At 39.1% G+C, this 19,717-nt stretch overlaps 1 protein-coding gene across 11 annotated transcripts in view; it reads left to right on the forward strand.

Annotated features, from left to right (window-relative positions):
• The window catches only part of ENAH (ENAH actin regulator), a 190,071-nt gene that overhangs the window by 94,711 nt on the left and 75,643 nt on the right, over positions 1-19,717 (forward strand). For all 11 annotated transcript variants that reach the window (XM_032778759.2, XM_075064300.1, XM_032778760.2 and 8 more), the window contains exon 3: positions 5,240-5,417. In XM_032778759.2, the coding sequence (XP_032634650.1) occupies positions 5,240-5,417 (178 nt within the window). The remainder of the gene's footprint in view (positions 1-5,239; positions 5,418-19,717) is intronic.

Here is a 19,717-nt window from a genome sequence, read left to right on the forward strand (position 1 = left end):
CCCCCCCCCCCATCCACAAGGCTTGTTACCTTGTCAAAGAAAGCTATCAGGCTGGTTTGACACTATTTGTTCTTGACAAATCCATGCTGACTGTCACTTAACTTATTATCTTCTAAATGTTTGCAATTTGATTGCTTAATTGTTTACTCCATTATCTTTCCGGGTACAGAAGTTAAGTGGACAGGTCTGTATTTCCCCAGGTTGTCCTTATTGCCTTTTTTATAGATTGGCACTATATTTATCCTTCTCCAGTTGTCTGGAATCTCTCCTGTCTTCCATGACTTTTCAAAGATAATCGCTAATGGCTCAGATATTGCCTTAGCCAGCAACGTGAGTATTCTAGGATGCATTACATCATACCCTGGTGACCTGAAGACATCTAACTTGTCTAAGTAATTTTTAACTTGTTCTTTTCCTATTTTAGCCTCTGAGCCTACCTCATTTTCAGGGACATTCACTATGTTAGTTGTCCAAACACCACCAACCATCTTGGTGAAAATCGAAACAAAGAAGTCATTAAGCACCTCTGCCATTTTCACATTTTCTGTTATTTCCCTTCCTCATTGAGTAATGGGCCTACCCTGTCCTTGGTCTTGACCTCTTGCTTCTAATGTATTTGTAGAATGTTAATATCTGATATGTTGCTATATGTTAGTGGTGGAGTCTTGATAGGAAAAAATACTAATGAAATTCAGTGCTTGATTGTTTTTGTTATGCAGATTGTTTTGAAAGTTAGTTTTAGGTTGATCTTGATATATTTTATAAAGACCTTTTGTATAATTACTTATCTGGATGTGTATATTGTGGGGGCAATACTGGTTTAATTGTGAACGTCTGTAACTTAAAATGGTTTGTCCTCACTAAAGGCATTTGACTGAAATATTAAAAATAGTAGAAAGGAAGTCAATTTTTCTCCTCATGTTCCATCTCTAACTGTATATATCAATATTTTTTATAACTAATGGGTCTTTTTTCAGATATTTCACTGCTGACTATGCAAATTGATTGTCTGAAACCTATGGCAAAAATTGATAGTGTCTTCGGTATGGATTCTAAAACCACGTGATAAATGGCTGTGTTTGAGACCATTAATATATGGTGAAATAATGTATCTTAAGGCATAGTTAACAAATTTACTTTGACTTTACAATATCTCCACTTTCCAATATAAAATGACCATTACTGATGGTATAATCATAGAATCATAGAATCAAAAGGTTGGAAGGGACCTCACGAGGTCATCTAGTCCAACCCCCTGCTAAAGGCAGGACCATTTTCCCTAAATGGTCGATCACGTTCCTGATCTTGACAGGTGCATGTTGTTCAGTCTCCTGTAACTTCAAAAACCCCTGCTGTTGGATTATAAATTCTTTGTTTGGCAGTGTTGGTTTTAAATAAATTTTAATTTATAAAAAATCAGCTTAGCCAAGATTGCTAGAGTGAATAGTATAACCTTTATAGAAAATATCTAGGAATTATTTCAAAAACAAAAATACTGAATTTTAATGAATGCACGTAATAAACTAAGGCAACATTCTGTTGTTCATATAGTTAATGATTTACTTAGTATTAATGTCAACATTTACATTATACATTCCAATTACATTAAGTTTGTTTCTCAAGGTATATATGAAAACCGTTAACCTGCGCATCACTAATCTGTGGCTATCATGTCCCATGAGAAGTGTATATTGATGCATATATTGAAAATTCACTGGTACTACACATTTTGTGAATTAGATCTAATGTGGTTATGGGAATGTTTCTGGTGAATTTTCACATCAATATTAAGCAAATCCATAAACTACAACAATAATAAAATGTTACCATAACTGATCACTTCCATACTTCTCAAGGTTTAGCTTTAACAGCAGTAAACTTACTAAATAAGGGCTAGAACTTGAGTATAACTACCTTAATTGTAAATTAATGCAGATTTACATTGGGGAATTTCAGTTAAAGAAATATGGACAAAATGCAGTTTTGGTTAAACGAATGCGACTGTAGACATAACTATTGATATTACTATGGTTTTAAGCTGATGTAATGGAAGCAGAATAAGGTCCATGTTTTCTCAAATAGATAAAAAAGGTAGAATAAATAGAAAAATTGTTTAAAGTCTTCTATTGTGGAAATCTCTTACATTTTTGCATACAAAACTTTGTGCTCTGAGCCCATAAAATCTTCTAATACGGCCGTTATGCTCTGTGAAATGACTTTGGTATTACACAGATACATATTTTTGGTGTTAATGGCTTTCAGATCAATTCCTGTCAGTTTACATGTAAAGATTTTGTTTCAAATTGCCAGCCCTACAAACTTACTGTGGAATCTGAGGATATGTCTACACAGGGATTAAAAAACCCATGGCTGTCTTGTATCAGCTGACTTGGGCTCACAGGGCTCAGTCTCCAGGGCTGAAAATCACTGTGTAGATATTCAGACTTGGACTGGAGCCTGAGCTCCTGGACCCTGTGAGGTTGGAGGTGTGATGGGCTCCCCCTGGGTGCCACCTGGAACTGGGGTACCACTGAGTACTCTGACCCGCCAGCCTGGTCTCCCTCTCACACTGTACTGCTGTGACAGGCTACAAAGCCCTCCAGCATGCACTTTCACCAGCATGCATACATACAGGTAGGGACACACGCGTCTCCAGTTACAAGCAGGCTCTCTGGCCAGACTGGGCATAGGAAGGTTACTTATACCATCTTGCACTGTAGAGGGAACTTTACAGCATGTGGGAGGTGGTGAATTTTATGAGCTTAATCTGGAGAGGAATGTGCAACAGCCTTTTGACCCGAATTATGATTCCCACACATCTATTCCAACTCCCTGGTTTGGACAGAACAAAAACAAGTTTATTAACTACAAAAGATCCTTTTAAAGTGATTATAAGAGATCAAAGCAGATTACCTAGCAAATAAACAAAAAAATGCAAACTAAACATAATATACTAAATAGATTGGATATGAATAGCAGATTCTCACCCTAAGAGATGATATAAGCAGGCTGCAGATTCTTAAGGGGCAAGCTGCACTTAGCATTTGCTTTACAGCTTGGAATCCCCAGGAGTTTCATTCTCAGGCTAAAAATCTCTGTAGCCTGTGTCTAGCACTTCCCCCATTTCAGTCTTTTTTTTCTCAGGTGTTTCCAGGGTTGTCTTATGGAGAGTGAAGAACCCCCAAATGATGTCATTTGCTGCCTTAGATAGCTTTTGCATATGGTGGGAACTCTTTGTTTCAAAGCATGGTTCCCAGACCGGTCGGTGGAAAATTAGACATCCCAAGATGGAGACATATGATCTCATCACGCGTTCTTGTAGAGGAAGGATGGGCAAACTACAGCCCGAGGGCCGGATCCGGCCCGCCAGCTGTTTTAAGATGGCCTTGGAGCTCCCACTGGGGACAGGGTCTGGGGTTTGCCCCACTTAGGTGCTCTGGCACTCCAGCCGGGGAGCAGGGTCAGGGGCCACTCCGTGTGGCCCCAGAAGCAGCGGCATGTGCCCCCTTGAGCTCCTATGCATAGGGGCAGCCAGAGGTCTCTGCTCTGCCCCAAAAGTCCCATATCTGGCTGTCCCCCATTCAGGAACTGCAGAAGATCGCTATAAGTCAGCTGCCTAAAGATTCCTTTGCCAGTCCTGATCTAGAGGGGTCTTCTGGAACCGTGGCTACAGAGATTTTGTGCTGTGCAGGAGCCTGGGTGGCTGCCATAACTTTGGCCCCTGGGGTTATCTAAGTTTTATATCAGACACCTCACCAGTCCCTGGAGCAGATCAGGATCAGGGAGTGGGCACCAAGATGGTTTAAAAGGGTCACAGAGGTAACTTGCCAGGAATTCAAGGATTGCACCATATTTACATACACATTTATGTAGGATTTTAGTCTGATGCAGTTGTATTTTTTCCTTATATACTCTCTAAAGTATTATAAAACATATTGTGAAGATCACAGGGATATGAGGATCAATAAGAATGGTCGCTGCTTTTATTTGTAAGCCAACTGATATGGTCTAGTGTTAATAATTGCTGTGTTTTAATGCAGACTTTTTTCATCATTGTAGTGAACCACATATAAGCAAACCCCATCTCAGTATATTTGGAACACTGTAAACAGATCACTTCATGTACAGTGCTGCTCATTAGAAGACCACTTCCTTAGCCACTGTTTTTTCTTAATCTCTTGAGTGGTACTTCCAGAGGCTTTCACAAATAGCACCACTCTTATCTACTTTCAACATTGCTTGGCAGGCAAAGAGTTGTTAGCTGTCTTGAGTGAAGTTCATGTTAAACCTTGCAATTACCTGCCAAATGAGTTTAAATAAGCTTATCTCCTTGTTAAACTACCTATATCTACTTAACACCTCCAAGAGCGCTCTAATTTTCTCCCTGCCTGCTATGCACAGAAAAGCTACTCCACCAGACATGTTAAAGCTCAAAGACAGCCTTTTGGATTGTAAACAGCTTCTAATATCCAAGCGCACACACATTCATAGTTTACAAGGTTATTGCTGATGAAATGGTCATAGAAAAAATAGTTGACACTGAACTATGAAGCTTAATGATAGCAAAGTAACACCCCACTGAGAGAAAAGGGGACAGTACTTCTCAAAGTCCAAAAGAAAACACTGTCTTGGTTCACATCAGAAAGTTCATATAGTTAAAAGAAGTATAAAATTAAACCTTTAAATTGTGCAGAAATTGGTGGCCCCCGGGTTTTCACCACAGCTTTGGAGCGGTGCTGGAACTTGGCTTAAAAGAAGAAGCAAACTTAGCCTTCTGATGAGTATCTAAGTGTTAGGCCTTGGCTACACTGGCGCTTTACAGTGCTGCAACTTTCTCACTCAGGGGTGTGAAAAAAACACCCCCCTGAGCGCTGCAAGATACAGCGGTATAAACAGTGCTGCAGCGCTGGGAGTGCGGCTCCCAGCACTGCAAGCTAATCCCCATGGGGAGGTGGAGTACGTGCAGCGCTGGGAGAGCTCTCTCCCAGCGCTGGCGCTGCGACCACACTCACACTTCAAAGTGCTGCCGCGGGAGCACTTTGAAGTTTCGAGTGTAGCCAAGCCCTTAGTGTTACTGATGAGTAACTAAGTGTTATCTGTTAGAAACAGGTTTAAAAAATTTAAATGATCAAAAATGGCTACAGGCAAGTAATTAAATAAAGCTCAATTGTATTAAGAAAATTACAGTAAATATTTGAGACTTAAAATGTACTTACAAGTATTTACTTTATCGTTGTAGGTGGTAATAAATTGTGCCATTCCAAAAGGATTGAAGTACAATCAAGCTACACAGACCTTCCACCAGTGGCGTGATGCTAGACAGGTGTATGGTCTTAACTTTGGCAGTAAAGAAGATGCCAATGTCTTTGCAAGTGCCATGATGCATGCCTTAGAAGTGCTGAATTCACAGGAAACTGGTAAGGCTTTTAAACTTCTTTTCTCTGACTGCAGATTGTTCAGAATATAGAGATTAGATGAAAAATTTAAACTGAAATCTTAATTTCTTGACCTTTCAGTGCCAAGTTTTGAGATACTTAATGCACACTGGGTTTTTTAATAGAGACGATACTACTACTTTAGTACGGATGGGCCTCCAGAAACCTCAGCTGATTGTGTATTTATATACCTATACTCTCTTACCAGCTGGTGAATGTCTGAGCTTTGACTATCATTCACACAAGTACCATTCCTGAGAGCAGTTCATCTATTACTTGTAGAAATGTGTAAAATAAATTAAATCTTAATTTTTCTTTCCTCAAGATGTGTTTGAGGATTTTCCTTTCTAGAGAAAATGTTGTGAATTTTATACAGATTTTTCTTTCTTTTGTTATATAAGATCTTAATTTATTATGAAAAGGAGAAATCAAATGAAGAAAATCTAACACCTGTTCCCCAGTCCTGGGAGTTTAGCCCCCATTGATTCAGTGCTTTAGTTGTTAAGCTTAATAGGCACATTGTTGTCTTAATTCCAGTTTCTCACTTTTAAATAAGCCACTAGTAACAGAGAATAACAACATCCTGGCTTCTTGAGCTATATCTGCAAGGTTTTCTGAAGGAATCTTTAGAATTTAAGCCTAACCTAGATGTGCTGTCTGAAACCTTAGTGTAGAGAACAGTTCCTGCCAGATGGTTAAAAATTTTAATAAAGATTTCAGATTTAGAACAGTTGGAAATGCTATTGAAAAGTATCTGTACGAGTCAGTTTCAGACACTTGGGTATTCTTCATTTCTTTTGGTTAAATTAACAATTGTATGTAATAAACACAAATAAACATAAATTATGCAGTAAATGGCAAATGGCAGTAAAATGTGAGTTTTGGATTGTATTCCCAGTTTATAAACTTGTAAAAGATACTGAAAGTTTCTTAGACACTTAAATGAAACAAACTGTTTTTTTAACCCTAATCGTGAATCAAAAATACATTGCTTTAATGTATAGTCTTTACACATTTCATAGTTAATCTAATTATTTTGTGTGAATTCTTAATCAAAATGAAAAATGATAAAATTCTTGCCTTAAACCTTCATTGAGAGGAATTGGGTTGAGGAATGAAGATATTTAATGTCTTCAGTTACAATGTGACTTTAATTAGCAGTACGCTGGCAGGAAGGGAGAATGGAAAAAGTTCTAAATGCAAGAGGGAATAGTGAAAGAAATATAGCTGGTATGCAAAATTTTGCTCAGCTGTTTACCTGGGGCAATTTTTTTGGTAAGCAAGTAAAATTGCTTCCTCATCATTTATGAGAATGAGCAAGTAGATGTTTTGCATGTGATGGTACATTTTCATGATAATTCTGCAAGGCTCAGTCACAGTAATTTATTTTTCTAGAGTTTTTTATATTTTCCCTGCCAGATATTCATGCATGTATAAACTTGTTGATCCTCACTACCAAACTTGCCCTTGATTCTGTACTGAGTCATAACTTGTTTGTGCCATTAAGGAGAGAGCTCTTATTTCAACCCAAATATTTTGTTTGTGAAAAGGACAAGGAAATTACAGCAACATGTAAACTGTGCAAACAATTTGAAATAGAATAGTTTTGGAATGCTTGCCCTTTGTAAGATGTGGCTACTCAGAAAAGTGATTTATTTTTTTTAGTCAACAAAAAATATTACTTGTGTCTTTAAGTGAAACCCACTTATTTAGCCAACCAAAATGATCTTTCTACTACTAGCATTTCAAATACTATGATACTATGTTCTGCTTCATACATCAACTAAATTGTTAGAGAAACTTTGATTATATGGAACTTTTGATGTGTGAAAAGGGTAAGGCCTAGAAGAATCATATTGTCTTGAGCACAAAAATTAAAGAATTAAGTACAGGTCTGTCACATCTTAGGCGAGGGTTCTGTTCCACAGTTATCGTGTAAAACCAAAACCCCAAGCCCTTTAAATCCCACCTGCAGCTCTGGCGGCAGGGCCAGGGGAAGGGGGAGGGCATTTAAAGGGCCGGTGGAGCCCTTTAAATGCCCCCCACACACACCTCGTCCCGCCGCAGGAGCTGAGGGCAAGATTTAAAGGGCTCTCCCCGGCTGCCGGAGCTGCGAGCGAGATTTAAAGGGCTCCGCCAGGCTTCTCGCTGCAGCGGGGAGCCCAGTGGAGCCCTTTAAATGCCCCCCGGTCCTGCTGCTGGAGATGCAGGCCAGATTTAAAGGGCTTCCCGCCCCCCCTGCCCAGCTGCCAAAGCTGCAGGTGGGATTTAAAGGGCTCCACCAGGGCTCCACCAGGATTTAAAGGGCTCCGCCAGGCCATGGTGGAGAGCCCAGAGAAGCCCTTTAAATCCCGCCCGCAGCTTTGGCAGCCAGGCTGGGGCTGGCATTTAAAGGGCCCAAAACTCCATGGTGGCTGGAGCCTTGGGCCCTTTAATTCGCCCCAGGGGCTACCAGCCACCTCTGCAGCTGGGAACCCCCTGGGTGATTTAAAGGCCCTGGGACTCCCAGCCACAGCTGGTGCCCTAGGACCTTTAAATCTTGAGGCCCCACCTCTTCTACTTGAGTCCATGCCCCCTCCCGGACTCCAGGTCTTTCAGCATAAAGCTGAAATCGCGCATGTTAAATGCGCGTAAGTTGCGAGAGACTTGTAGTAAACATAAAGCTAAAGATAAGATTGTCTTTTGTTACACTGTTTCCCTGTATACATGTTCCTTATTTTGTAAATAGTATTTTTTAGCTTCTTACCTTTTGTTCCTTAAGATTAGTTGAATGTAAAGTCAGATTGTGACCTTTTTAAATATAAGAAAATAAAGTGGGAATAAGTAGTATAAATTCATTCTGACCTAAATATTTCACTACATTTTAACAGTTAACTAAAAAGTCAGTTTGCACTTAGCTCTAAACACAGCTAGCATACTTACATACTGCAACTAAAATATAAGTGGTAGCAGCATAATCCCTTACAACAGCCTTCCTATGAACATGTTACTGTAAATACAGATAGTTTGCTATCAAGGATAAGCTGATACTAGTGATGTAAGGGGGGGGAAAAACACCTTAACGCTTTTTGAGTTTGTCAGGCTAGAACAGGGATCGGCACCCTTCGGCACATGGTACATCAGGGTAATCTGCTGGCGGGCCACGAGATATTTTGTTTACGTTGACCGTCCTCAGGCATGGCTCCCCGCAGCTCCAAGTAGCCACGGTTCACCGTTCCCGGCCAATGGGAGCTGCAGGAAGCGATGACCACTTCCCACAGCTCCCATTGGCTGGGAACAGCGAACCATGGCCACTGGGAGCTGCAGGGGACTGTGCCTGCGGACGGTCAACGTAAACAAAATGTCTCGTGGCCCGCCAGTGGATTACCCAGATGAGCTATGTGCCGAAGGTTGCCGACCCCTGGGCTAGAAGATAGGAAAGTCATCTTTTAACTTACAAACTGAATACGTTTGATGTGAAATAACCTGGGCCTGAACTAAAGTTCATTAACATCAACAGGCTTCAGATCAGGCACTGGGAGAATCACTGTGAAACTTTTTATATTATTTTACTTTGACTATAACTGCTTTAAAAATTGTTTTAGGAATGGATAACCTAGGGAATATTGGTGTATAGTGAAAATCATAAACCCAAATTATTTGTCTAGGCATAATACTGCTTGCTGTTACTTAGCTATTGAACAAAGATATGCAAAGAAAATATGATTCCATGTTATAAGAATAATGCATCTAAAACTAGACTTCCTGTTTAGAGAAAATAATTATTTCATTGTCATTCTGATTTGGCACGTATCATATCTCATTGAAAAGATATTTTGCTCAGATGTTGAAATAAGTTGAATAAGTTTGTGACCAACTTAACCTGCTGCAGCAGTCCTTCAAATGATCATATGTTCTTCGAGTGCTTGCTCATGTCCATTCTATTGTAGGTGTGTGTGCTCACCATGTGCATCGGTGCCAGAAGTTTTTACCCTCAGTGATATCCGTAGGGAACCGGCTCTGGTGCCCTCTGGAGTGGCTCCCATATGCACAGTATAAGGATACCACCGGCCCCCTTCCTCCTTCAATTCCTTCTTACTGCCAGTGTTGGTGCTGAAATGCTCTCTTTGCTCTAGCAAATGATTCCCATTCAGTAGTTCTTTGAACTTTTTTCTTTGTTAATAGTTATACTTAGTGGATAGTTACCAAACTAGTAAGAACTGTTATACTTTAGTGATAGGACGACCTCCCTGCCTGCAACCAGGATCTGTCTCATTCTTTATTTTCCCACCATTTGTTGTCTTACCTCCCTGCTTGGACCGCTATAACTACGGACCACTGGGTTCTCAATACGGTGGCAGTACGGTACACCCTCCATTTCTTTCTGTCCCTCCTTCCCACCCCCCGCCCCTGTCTTTCTGCAGGGACCCTTCTCACGAGCACCTGCTCGCCCAGGAGGTGCAAGCCCTCCTACTACTGGGGGCTATAGAGGAAGTTCCTCTGGAACGAAGAGGGAAAGGTTCTTACTCCTGATATATTCTCATTCCGAAGGCCAAAGGGGGCCTATGCCCTATCGTGGATGTGCGAGACCTCAACAAATACCTCAAAAGTTTGAAGTTCCGTCTGATCTCCCTGGCTTTCATCATTCCCTCCCTGGAAATTGGTAGGGCCCTTGATCTGAAGGATGCGTACTTTCATATTTGGGTATTTCCTGGCCATAGGAGATTCCTGTGGTTTGTGGTTGGTCAGATACAATGCCAGTTTCAGTGCTCTTGTTCAGCCTAGCAACAGCACCAAGAGTGTGACTCGAGAGGGTGCTAGAGCCGGCCTTACGGATACCACAGAGGGGAAAAAAAAACTCTGGCAACTATGCACATGGTACACACACACCTAGCACGAAATGGACATGAGCAACACATCTTGGAAAAACAACAGTTATGAAAAGTTAGTAACCATTTTTCCCACAAAGCACTGCAGTATTTTAAAGAAGTCCTTAAAATAGGGGAATTTTGCTTTTGATTCGGAGCATATACTGAGCCCACTGTTGTTAATAACCCTGCAGTTGCACCCTCCAACAAGATAACCCATCTCTGCTTATCCTTAAATTGATCTTTAATGGAAAAGGTGCATGTTTAGCAAATATTATTCCCATTCCTGTTTTTTTTCTTTACCTGAAGCAAAGAAGTCTGCTGAAACAAATTACCTTTCATGTCCATTCTTTGACCTTCCTGAAAATGAGTGCAATAATCTGAGTGGGTTTTTTAGATTCTTCCAGGTGCTGTTCCTTTTAATGATATTGTTTAGCCCTTTGACATTCAGAGATGTTACTTTATAAGGAAGAGCCATTGAGAAACTATTTACATATTGTTTGCAGCTGTGTTGTTCCCAGGATATTAGAGCAACAGAATGAGTGAGATAATATCTTTTATTGGACCAAATTCTGTTGATGAAAGAGAGAAGCTTTTGAGTTTACACAGAGCTCTTCTTCAGATCTGGAAAAGCTACTCTGAGGGCATGTCTACACTACAATTAGACATCTCTGGTGGGTCTGTGCCAGCTGGCTCATGCTAAGGGGCTGTTTAATTATGCGGACAGTCAAGCTGGAGTCCAGGATCTATGACCCTGCAAGGTGAGGTTGACACCTGCAAAGATGTTAACTGGCAACTTCACCTTGAACAACCTCTTACAATATGTTATCATCTACTTATGCTGAACAATCTGTTCCACCTTGTTTTTAGCTGTGACACTTTGAGTAGCTTTCCCATGACTGAAGAAGAAGAGCTGTGTGTAAGCTCAAAAGCTTGTTTCTCTTGCCATCAAAAGCTGGTCCAATAAAAGATATTACCTCACCCACCTTGTCTTTATTTAGCTCATTGCAAAACTTACTGTTCTTTAGCTGTTTGGCACAAACCCTTGCATGGTCAGTCTCTCTCATTTCTTATTATGTTGCATTCATGATTGTGTGTCTGAGTATGGCTTGGTTTCTGTTTGTTTTTAAGTTTCCCTATCTGTTTCTTGTAATAATCTCCCTAACCTCCCTGGTTCCCTCTCCTCTCCCCTTACTTTAAATCCATAAGTAAAATACCAACATAGCATATAAATCGGTTCCAAAATGATTGTGTTTTGTGGAACCTGAAACCCCTATACTAGTCCTAGAAACACTTGCACTGCTTCTCTTGCAATCCATAGGAGGTACATTCTCCGTCTGTGGGATCTTAACATATGTCTTTAGGGATATATTGCCATCTGATCATTTGATTTACATGGGGAGCATTTGCAAAGAACCCCTAAGAACTCTTCCCCATACCTTCTCTATTTTCTCTAATCTCTACTATCCCTGGGACATCCCTCCAAATCCCCTCTTATTGTAATATATTTTCCTCTGTTTTAGAACCTGCTATCAGACTTATGATCACCCCAATTAAAACAAACTTCATACAATTTTTTTCATAACATTAACACTGTTCATCCTTGGTGACCCCCAAGAAGTTCCTTCTGGTTAATATTTAGGTTATTTCTCATGTATTAGAGGTTTCTTGTTCAGGTTCATTTCTTTCAATGCCAGGATGGTTTCTAGACTCTTTTCTTCTCCTATCTTCCTTTTTCCGGTGTTTCATTGTCTGCGACAATTTTTTTGGCAACTTATCTTTCATTACTACCTCTGTAATATTCTTCTGTATGTCTGAGATAGTAATTGGGAGTGTATTTTTTTTCTTGTTTAAAATTGCTTACTGTATAGTACTGATTTTGGAAGCTGAATGAGAGGTTAAATAGGAATTTACAACTGTAGTGGATATCTGCCATTCTGAGTTCTGTTGTAATTTCGCCCCGGCTTCCTTCTCTTTTTTGAAGTTAGGACAGAGGGGTCATGGGAAAAATTGTCGCTTGCAGCCTCTGAGTATGAGCAGTTAATGCTCTCTGGCTTTTTTCATATTCAGGTCATGAAATTTCACAATTAGATCTCTGGGTCCATTATTATGAGATCCAGGCGTGGAAAGCAGCACTCTGTGTGCTCTCTCCAACTTTACCTGTCCTAGAGAGCTCAGATGTAATGACTCTGCAATTAAAGTTTTTATATACAGATTGTATTTCAGTCAACAGTGTTTTCAGTTATTCCCTTAATTCTGATGATTTTCCTTCTCTCTGTTTTCTATATCATCTAGTTTAAGCTGCGTCTCTCTTTCTCTCTCTCTGTCTGTTCTATCAGTGCCATATGACTGTGTCTCACTTGTTTCTCTTAGGCCAGTTTCTGGCACAGTGACATGCTCTTTTCACATCAGTAACTTTTTTCATTACTGCTAGAAGATTGGGCATCAGATCCTCTTTCATGGCATATCCACTTTGGTAGCCATTTGATTTTCTTCAGCCTTGGCATTTGTCTGATTTGACTGCCACATGGAGTTTTAGAAGTCTTTTTACATTCTGACCCAATAACACTCTTCTTAGTTGAGGTATCTCTTTTTTTAAATATTTGGCTTTTTTGGAGAATCCATCTTCTTCAAATCTGTGTTTAATAAATTTTGAGGGTTGATGGAAGCAGATAAATTTGATATCCCCCTCAGAGCTCAGGCTTCAGGCAGCCATGTTATTCTGGACCTCTTTATTTTACAGTTTTATACTGGCATCGATCACCATAGTATATGTCCCTGGCATAATATAAGAACCTCTGTAGAGTAAAATGGAATCACATTTGTCATACATCGGACCCTCGCTAGAACACGTGTTTGTATAGCACAAATTTGCATATAATGCGATCATGGCTATGGATCCCAAATTTAATTAATTGCAATTCATTTTAACGCAGTCCCCGCTATAATGAAGTACCACGCATGGATCCCAAATCCCGCATTCAGCGAGGGTTCAATGCATTTCTGCACTTTTTTCTTTCTTAGCTGTCATTGAACTATTTGTCATTTTCCTTATTATGACGTTATCCAACTTTATGGTCCTGCCATGAGGGCAGGGGACTGGACTTGATGACCTCTCGAGGTCCCTTCCAGTCCTAGAGTCTATGAATTACCTCTTCACCAGAACTGAGCTGCCATAAAGATTGAAATGACATATGCAATGAGGTTGCATGAGACTCAGCAGTGCTCTTATGACTTAACAATTACAGCCAACACGTCCAGTTTTTCATTTAACTGAAATATTTATAATGTACCATGGGTGCAGGTTACTTAAATTTGATGGGACTTGTGCTATTTATTATAAAGTATATCCAGACACACACAAGTACGTTCTTGCTACTTGTTTAGTAGCAGAAGTTCTAGCAGTCTGCTGCACACATACATCCTACATTAGTCTGTTCTGAACAATTGATTTTTTTTTTTGTTCATACCAGTCTAAATAAAGAATGCCTATCTGTATTCTCAAGGGACTCCTGGCAGAACTTTGTTCAAACAAGAAAAAATAACCAAATATAACTAAATCACAGCCATACAATCAGTGCAATCCACTACCAACAAACCAATTAACTCAATTAATCTTCCCCTTCCTGCTGCCCCCTAACCATTTCCCCAAATGCTGGGAGGGTGGGGGGAAGAAAAGAGAGGGTGGAAAGATGAGCTTTTGCAGTGTTCCTGTAGGTCATTGGATTTGGACTACTTTGGACAAAGTGAGTAAATTCCAAAGCCATAAAACTCTCCTAGAGAATGCCCTGCCAGCAGTCCCTTCAGTGGGGCTTCACATCTAGTATTTCTGCTGCTTTCAACTGTGATGGCATGTGTCATAAACAGATAAGAAAAGTTAATAGCACAAAAGTACTTTATATCTCTTTGTAAAGGGTTAACAAGTTCAGTAAGCCTGGCTGTCACCTGAACAGAGAACCAATCAGGAGACAGGATACTTTCAAATCTTGAGGGAGGGAAGTTTCTGTGTGTGCTGTTAGAATTTGGTTGTTGTTCACTCTGGGGCCTCAGAGGGACCAGAGGTGCAACCAGGTTTCTCTCCAATCTCCCTCATACAGGTTCTTATAGATTCAAAATAGTAAGTACTAGGTAGAATAGGCGAGTAGGCTTATGTTTGTTTTCTTTATTTGCAAATGTGCATTTGGCTGGAAGGAGTTTAATTGTGTATTTGGCTGAAAGGAGTTCAAATTTGTATATTTGCTGAAAGGATTTTAATTTGTATTTGAATACTTACGCTGGGAGGGTATTCCCAGTGTCTATAGCTGAAAGACTCTGTACCTAATCCATTTTAAATTTACAAGATAATTTTTACTGTTTTTCTCTCTTTAATTAGAAGTTTCTTGTTTAAGAACTTGATTGGTTTTTTTTATTCATGTGAGACCCCAGGGGACTGGGTCTGGATTCACCAGGGAATTGGTGGGGAGAAAGGAGGGAAGGGGGAGAGAGAGGCTAATTTCTCTCTGTGCCAGGATTACTGTCTCTCTCTCAGGAAGAGTCTGGGAGGGGGAAAGAGAAGGAGGGAGGAAGGTGAATTTTCCTCTCTGTTTTTAGATTCAAGGAGTTTGAATCACAGTGATCTTCCAGGGTAACCCAGGGAGGGGAAGCCTGGGAGAGGCAATGGTGGGGGAAAGGGTTTTCTTTCCTTGTGTTGAGATCCAGAGGGTCTGGGTCTTGGGGGTCCCCGGGCAAGGTTTTGGGGGGACCAGAGTGTACCAGGCACTGGAGTTCCTGGTTGGCGGCAGTGCTACAGGTTCTAAGCTGGTGATTAAGCTTAGAGGAATTCATGCTGGTACCCCATATCTTGGACACTAAGGTTCAGAGTGGGGAATTGTACCGTGACAGCATGACATGGGTAAAGGCATTCAGGTACATAGATGCTCAACCATTTTGACCTCTACAGGTCAAAACCACCTTAAAAATCACACACACACCCATAGGAAGCCCATGCAGCACATGAAACATGGATTGAATGTAATCATGATGAGGTACTCCACTTACCAAGCAGAGTGCTGTATTCTGCCTCTGCCTCAGTTTCTGAATGCGTTTTAAGGTGCAGCTTTGTGTAAATGTCATTGCATTTGTTTAATCTTGAAGTGACAAGGGCATGGATGGTAGTTGCAAATTCCTAATCTGAAGGAATGGTTGCAATCCCCTAGCTGTCTGTGGATGATAAAAACCTTACATTTCTGTTGCTGCTGCCTGATTTCCTAGTAGCAGCTGAGAGCCCAACCATACTTTTACATCATAAACCTGACCCAACTAAAGGTAAACAACCTCAATTAAAGGGGCAGATATTATTCTTGGCATCTCTAGCTGCTTGCCTCTGCTAATCAGTATCATGTAAGTCTTGTCAGGATTAAGCCTTGGCTAGCTAGCTCTCATCCAAATAAATATTTTTAATTGGTGTGCCCAAACTCTAATACATTTCAGTTCAAGATTCCTTTGCCAAAGCTAATTTAAAGTGTAAGGGACCTGGGCATTTGATCATCAGGCAAGGATGTTTAACCAGCCTGCTAACTTAATATGAAAACCAGAATGTCTCATCATCCAGCTTGTTTTATGGAGCTTAGTTAATTTTCCCTTTTTTCCATACCAAAAGCCTCTTTTGATGTACATATGTTAAAGCTATTTATCTGCACTAGATAGCAACAGGTTTAAAGTGCAGGGCTTTTCTCATCCCTTTTTCTACTACTTGTTCATCATGGACGTTTTTTCACTGGGTCGAATCACTGGCTCAGCAGCTCAAATGTCATCAGCACTTCTGTTGCTAGGAAATGTGCTGAAACTGCCCCAAACTTAAATAGCTTTTTATAAAAGCAAATCTCGGTCCTTTTTTTTTTTTTAAGTATGTATATATTTTTAAGAATATATGTTACACTGGGAATTTTAGTGTTTGGGAGCAGTTTCCTTATTGGGTAGATTGATCTAATTTTTTGGTCCTTTTGAGTTGTCTACTATATATTAAAATAGTTACAATGTATTTAATTCCAGATGGAATAGTGATAGGTGAAACAAATTTGAGAAATCTATATTAAAATATTAATTCACAAGAGGATTTATTTTACCTGCAATTATATTTCTGAAGTTTCTTTACCTAGATCTGTGTAACAATATTAAAATCCTTCACATTCTTCAAATTGAATAAGAAAATTCTATTTATACCTGTCCAGTTCTGCTGCAAGAATTGCTTAGTATGCAGGCCAAGAAAATATAGAAGAAAAATTATGAAATTTGACTGCCAGTGTGTAGTTGTAATTGGTTTGATCATATGTTAGTGAACCTCTTCTTGCATTGTGGAAAACGCACTAAAATATTTTATTTTGGCATGACAGTTATACTTGGCATATTCTTCAGACAAATTGTAGAGTTATTCATAACCTGATTAATTGATATTACTTAATTGTGTTGGTATCTTCAGAGGTCATCTGGACCATTGTAAATGTTAAAAATTTGACTTTGTCCAAAAAATCTTCAATTTGAAGTTGAACTACTTTTATACTTAATATTTTAATATTTAATGTTATTAATATTAGGAAGCTTTGAAATATTTAATGAAACAGTGGGTAATCGTACATCTAACAGGGTCATAAGGCATCAGGACCCTCAAACAGCTAAAAGATATCTAGCACTGTTTTCCAGAGTTCAGTTGAAAGGGATGTCTGATTTTAAGTTAATATTCTTCCAAGATTGTATTTTTAAATTGGTATTTGTGATTACAAGAAAAATCACCTATAGCAAAGACAATAGTACTTTTTGTGAAGGTTTGCATATTGTAGGTATAAGAAAGGGAATTGTTTTCACACAGTACATATAAGGAAAGTTTCTGCTTCCTGAAAAGTTCAATTTGGCAGTCAAAAAGTGACTGAAATGAAAATGTTAAGGGAGTGAAGCTGTGAGGAGAATCATTTGAGAGTCTTCACTTACAATATTCAATCTTTTAAGAGAATAGCTGTAAATAGGGGAAGGCACATGTAATGATATGAATACATACATGTCTTTGCTTTTTTCCCCTTCAGAGTTGTCCATATAATAATCCTATTTTAAAAAAAACAATAACATAGTATGAGGTGTCCAATATTGACCACAATCTATTCACCTGTAACAGAGGCCTTAAAAAACATTTTATCTGAACTGGGAAGGAACAACAAATGCTATTGTGGAGTATCTATTTTAGGGTCTCAAGAAATGCTAGCCCAAGTGAGTGGTTTAAGAATGAGTATGAGAAGAATAAATTTGTATGTGCAACTTGCATCTAGAGGGGACTTTGAATTAGCAGTGAAAGGAGATGGGGGCAGAGAGAGAAGATGCTTATATAATGGTGTCTGTAGTAGTCCATGTAGTTACTTCCATCTCACAATAATTGTGATTATGTCAGAATCCTCTGGATTTGATTGGCATCATTTTTTTTTTCTAACCATCAGTTTGTTTCTTGTGTTTTTTTTAATGAATGTATGGTTTTCTGGATATAAAGATGGGTATAAGGACAGTTTAAAAGAACTAAACTCCCCTAACAATCTTAGAGTATGGCTACACTGGCACTTCACAGCGCTGTAACTTTCGCACTCAGGGGTGTGAAAAAACACCCCCCTGAGCGCTGCAAGATACAGCGCTGTAAAGCCTCAGTGTAATCAGTGCCGCAGCGCTGGGAGTGCGGCTCCCAGCGCTGCACGCTACAGCCGTAGAAGATGTGGTTTTCATGCAGCACTGGGAGAGCTCTCTCCCAGCGCTGGCGCTCGGACCATACTCACACTTCAAAGTGCTCAGCCATACACTTAGTTAATCCTAGGCGTCTCTTAAATTGCTCAAAAAAAAGGGGGAGGGGAGGGACGACAACAAATACACGTTGGAAAAGGGAAAAGCTATACTAGTTTAATCTGAAAACTAACAATTTTCAGGTTGAGGGTTAAATCTTCTGAAATTACATTATTACTACTGGTTACTAAACTAGGACTTGAAGTCATACTAGTCAGAGTTCATTTTTATTAGTCAAATCTTACAAAATACATAATACTCTTAAAGCTGAGGATGTATGTTCATTTTCAGTGCTTTAGTTTTTAAGCAGCAAAGATAGAGTTAACAGAATCAGTGCTGCTAAGGGGAGTGCTGTTAGCATTGTGCATATCGTGGAATGAATAATTTAGTATCTTCAAGAAATGCAAACTGCAGTAAGAACTCATACAGCCTTATTAGAATATGTGACAAGTAAGCTACCAGAATGAAATTAAGATCCTGCTAAAGATGGGCGGAAAACCTTTGAAAATGCTCTTCAAGAATTCTAAACTTCAGGTTGCATTATGAACCTATAAAATGTGTATTTGGGGTTGGGGGAGAAGCTGATTCTGCTGACTTGCAATAATGGTGGCTTACTTGCATTCTGACAGTTCTCTGGAGGGCATTGTCGTCTCTCCTTGCCAGAACAGTAATGGGATATGGCAGTATCTGTGTTGTTAGAAATGGGATAATATCTCCCTTTTTGCTAGTAAGTTTTTTTTTCTCTTGTTTAAATGTAAAACTGATTAAAGGAAAAAAGGAGGATAAATGTATAAGATTTAGACTTCAATTTTTTGTGTTAGATTCTATAGTAATAGCTGTTGTTCTTTTAGCGAAACTGAGTTTCCACAAGCAAATTAAATACAAAACAACTTAGATTACCCTTTCAATCTGTCAAAACATTGAACTAAAATATGTATTTTAATAACAGGAACTTTGTAATTAGTCTTTATCTGACAGTGTATTGCTATTCCTTTATAATCCTATTGCATAAACATTATTGAAAGAAGTATTACCTTTGTCGTTATTTGTAAAACAGTTTTGGGGATCACTAAGTGTTTATCACGGTTCTATTTGCCTCTAGCATCCTAAATTCCAATAATGTATTGCATAAAAGCATTGAGTGAAAGTCTGAGAGTAAGATTCAAAGAATTCCATTAAAACTCTACAATTGGCCTAACTTTGAAACCACGGATGTATCTTCCATTTTGAGGATAAGAGTTTAATGTATGTAAACTTTTTGTTAAACTACTTAATTTTTAATTGTGTTGATGGTAGGTATTGATTTTTAGTAAAGCTAATACAAGGTGCAACTGTCTTAAAACAATTTTTTTAAACTGAGTGGTGCATTTACAATTTTATGCACAACCTTGGGGGCATTATGTCAACTTTATTTTTAGCACACTGTCACATTTCTTAGTAGTGTAGGTAAAGATGGACCGTTGTCTTTTTTAAGCAGATAATAGCATTCATATTTAAAAACTGATAGAATTAAAGTAAAATACAATAATTTTATCATAGTATTGATGCAATTAACTTTGATACTTACAAAGAGAGATTTTTCCTCTGCTCCAGCATAGCTTTTTTCCTGATGTTAGTATAGATAATAGATCAATCTATACTCAA

Source organism: Chelonoidis abingdonii, chromosome 3 (genome assembly GCF_003597395.2).
Source record: "Chelonoidis abingdonii isolate Lonesome George chromosome 3, CheloAbing_2.0, whole genome shotgun sequence".
Taxonomy (NCBI): Eukaryota; Metazoa; Chordata; order Testudines; family Testudinidae; genus Chelonoidis; species Chelonoidis abingdonii.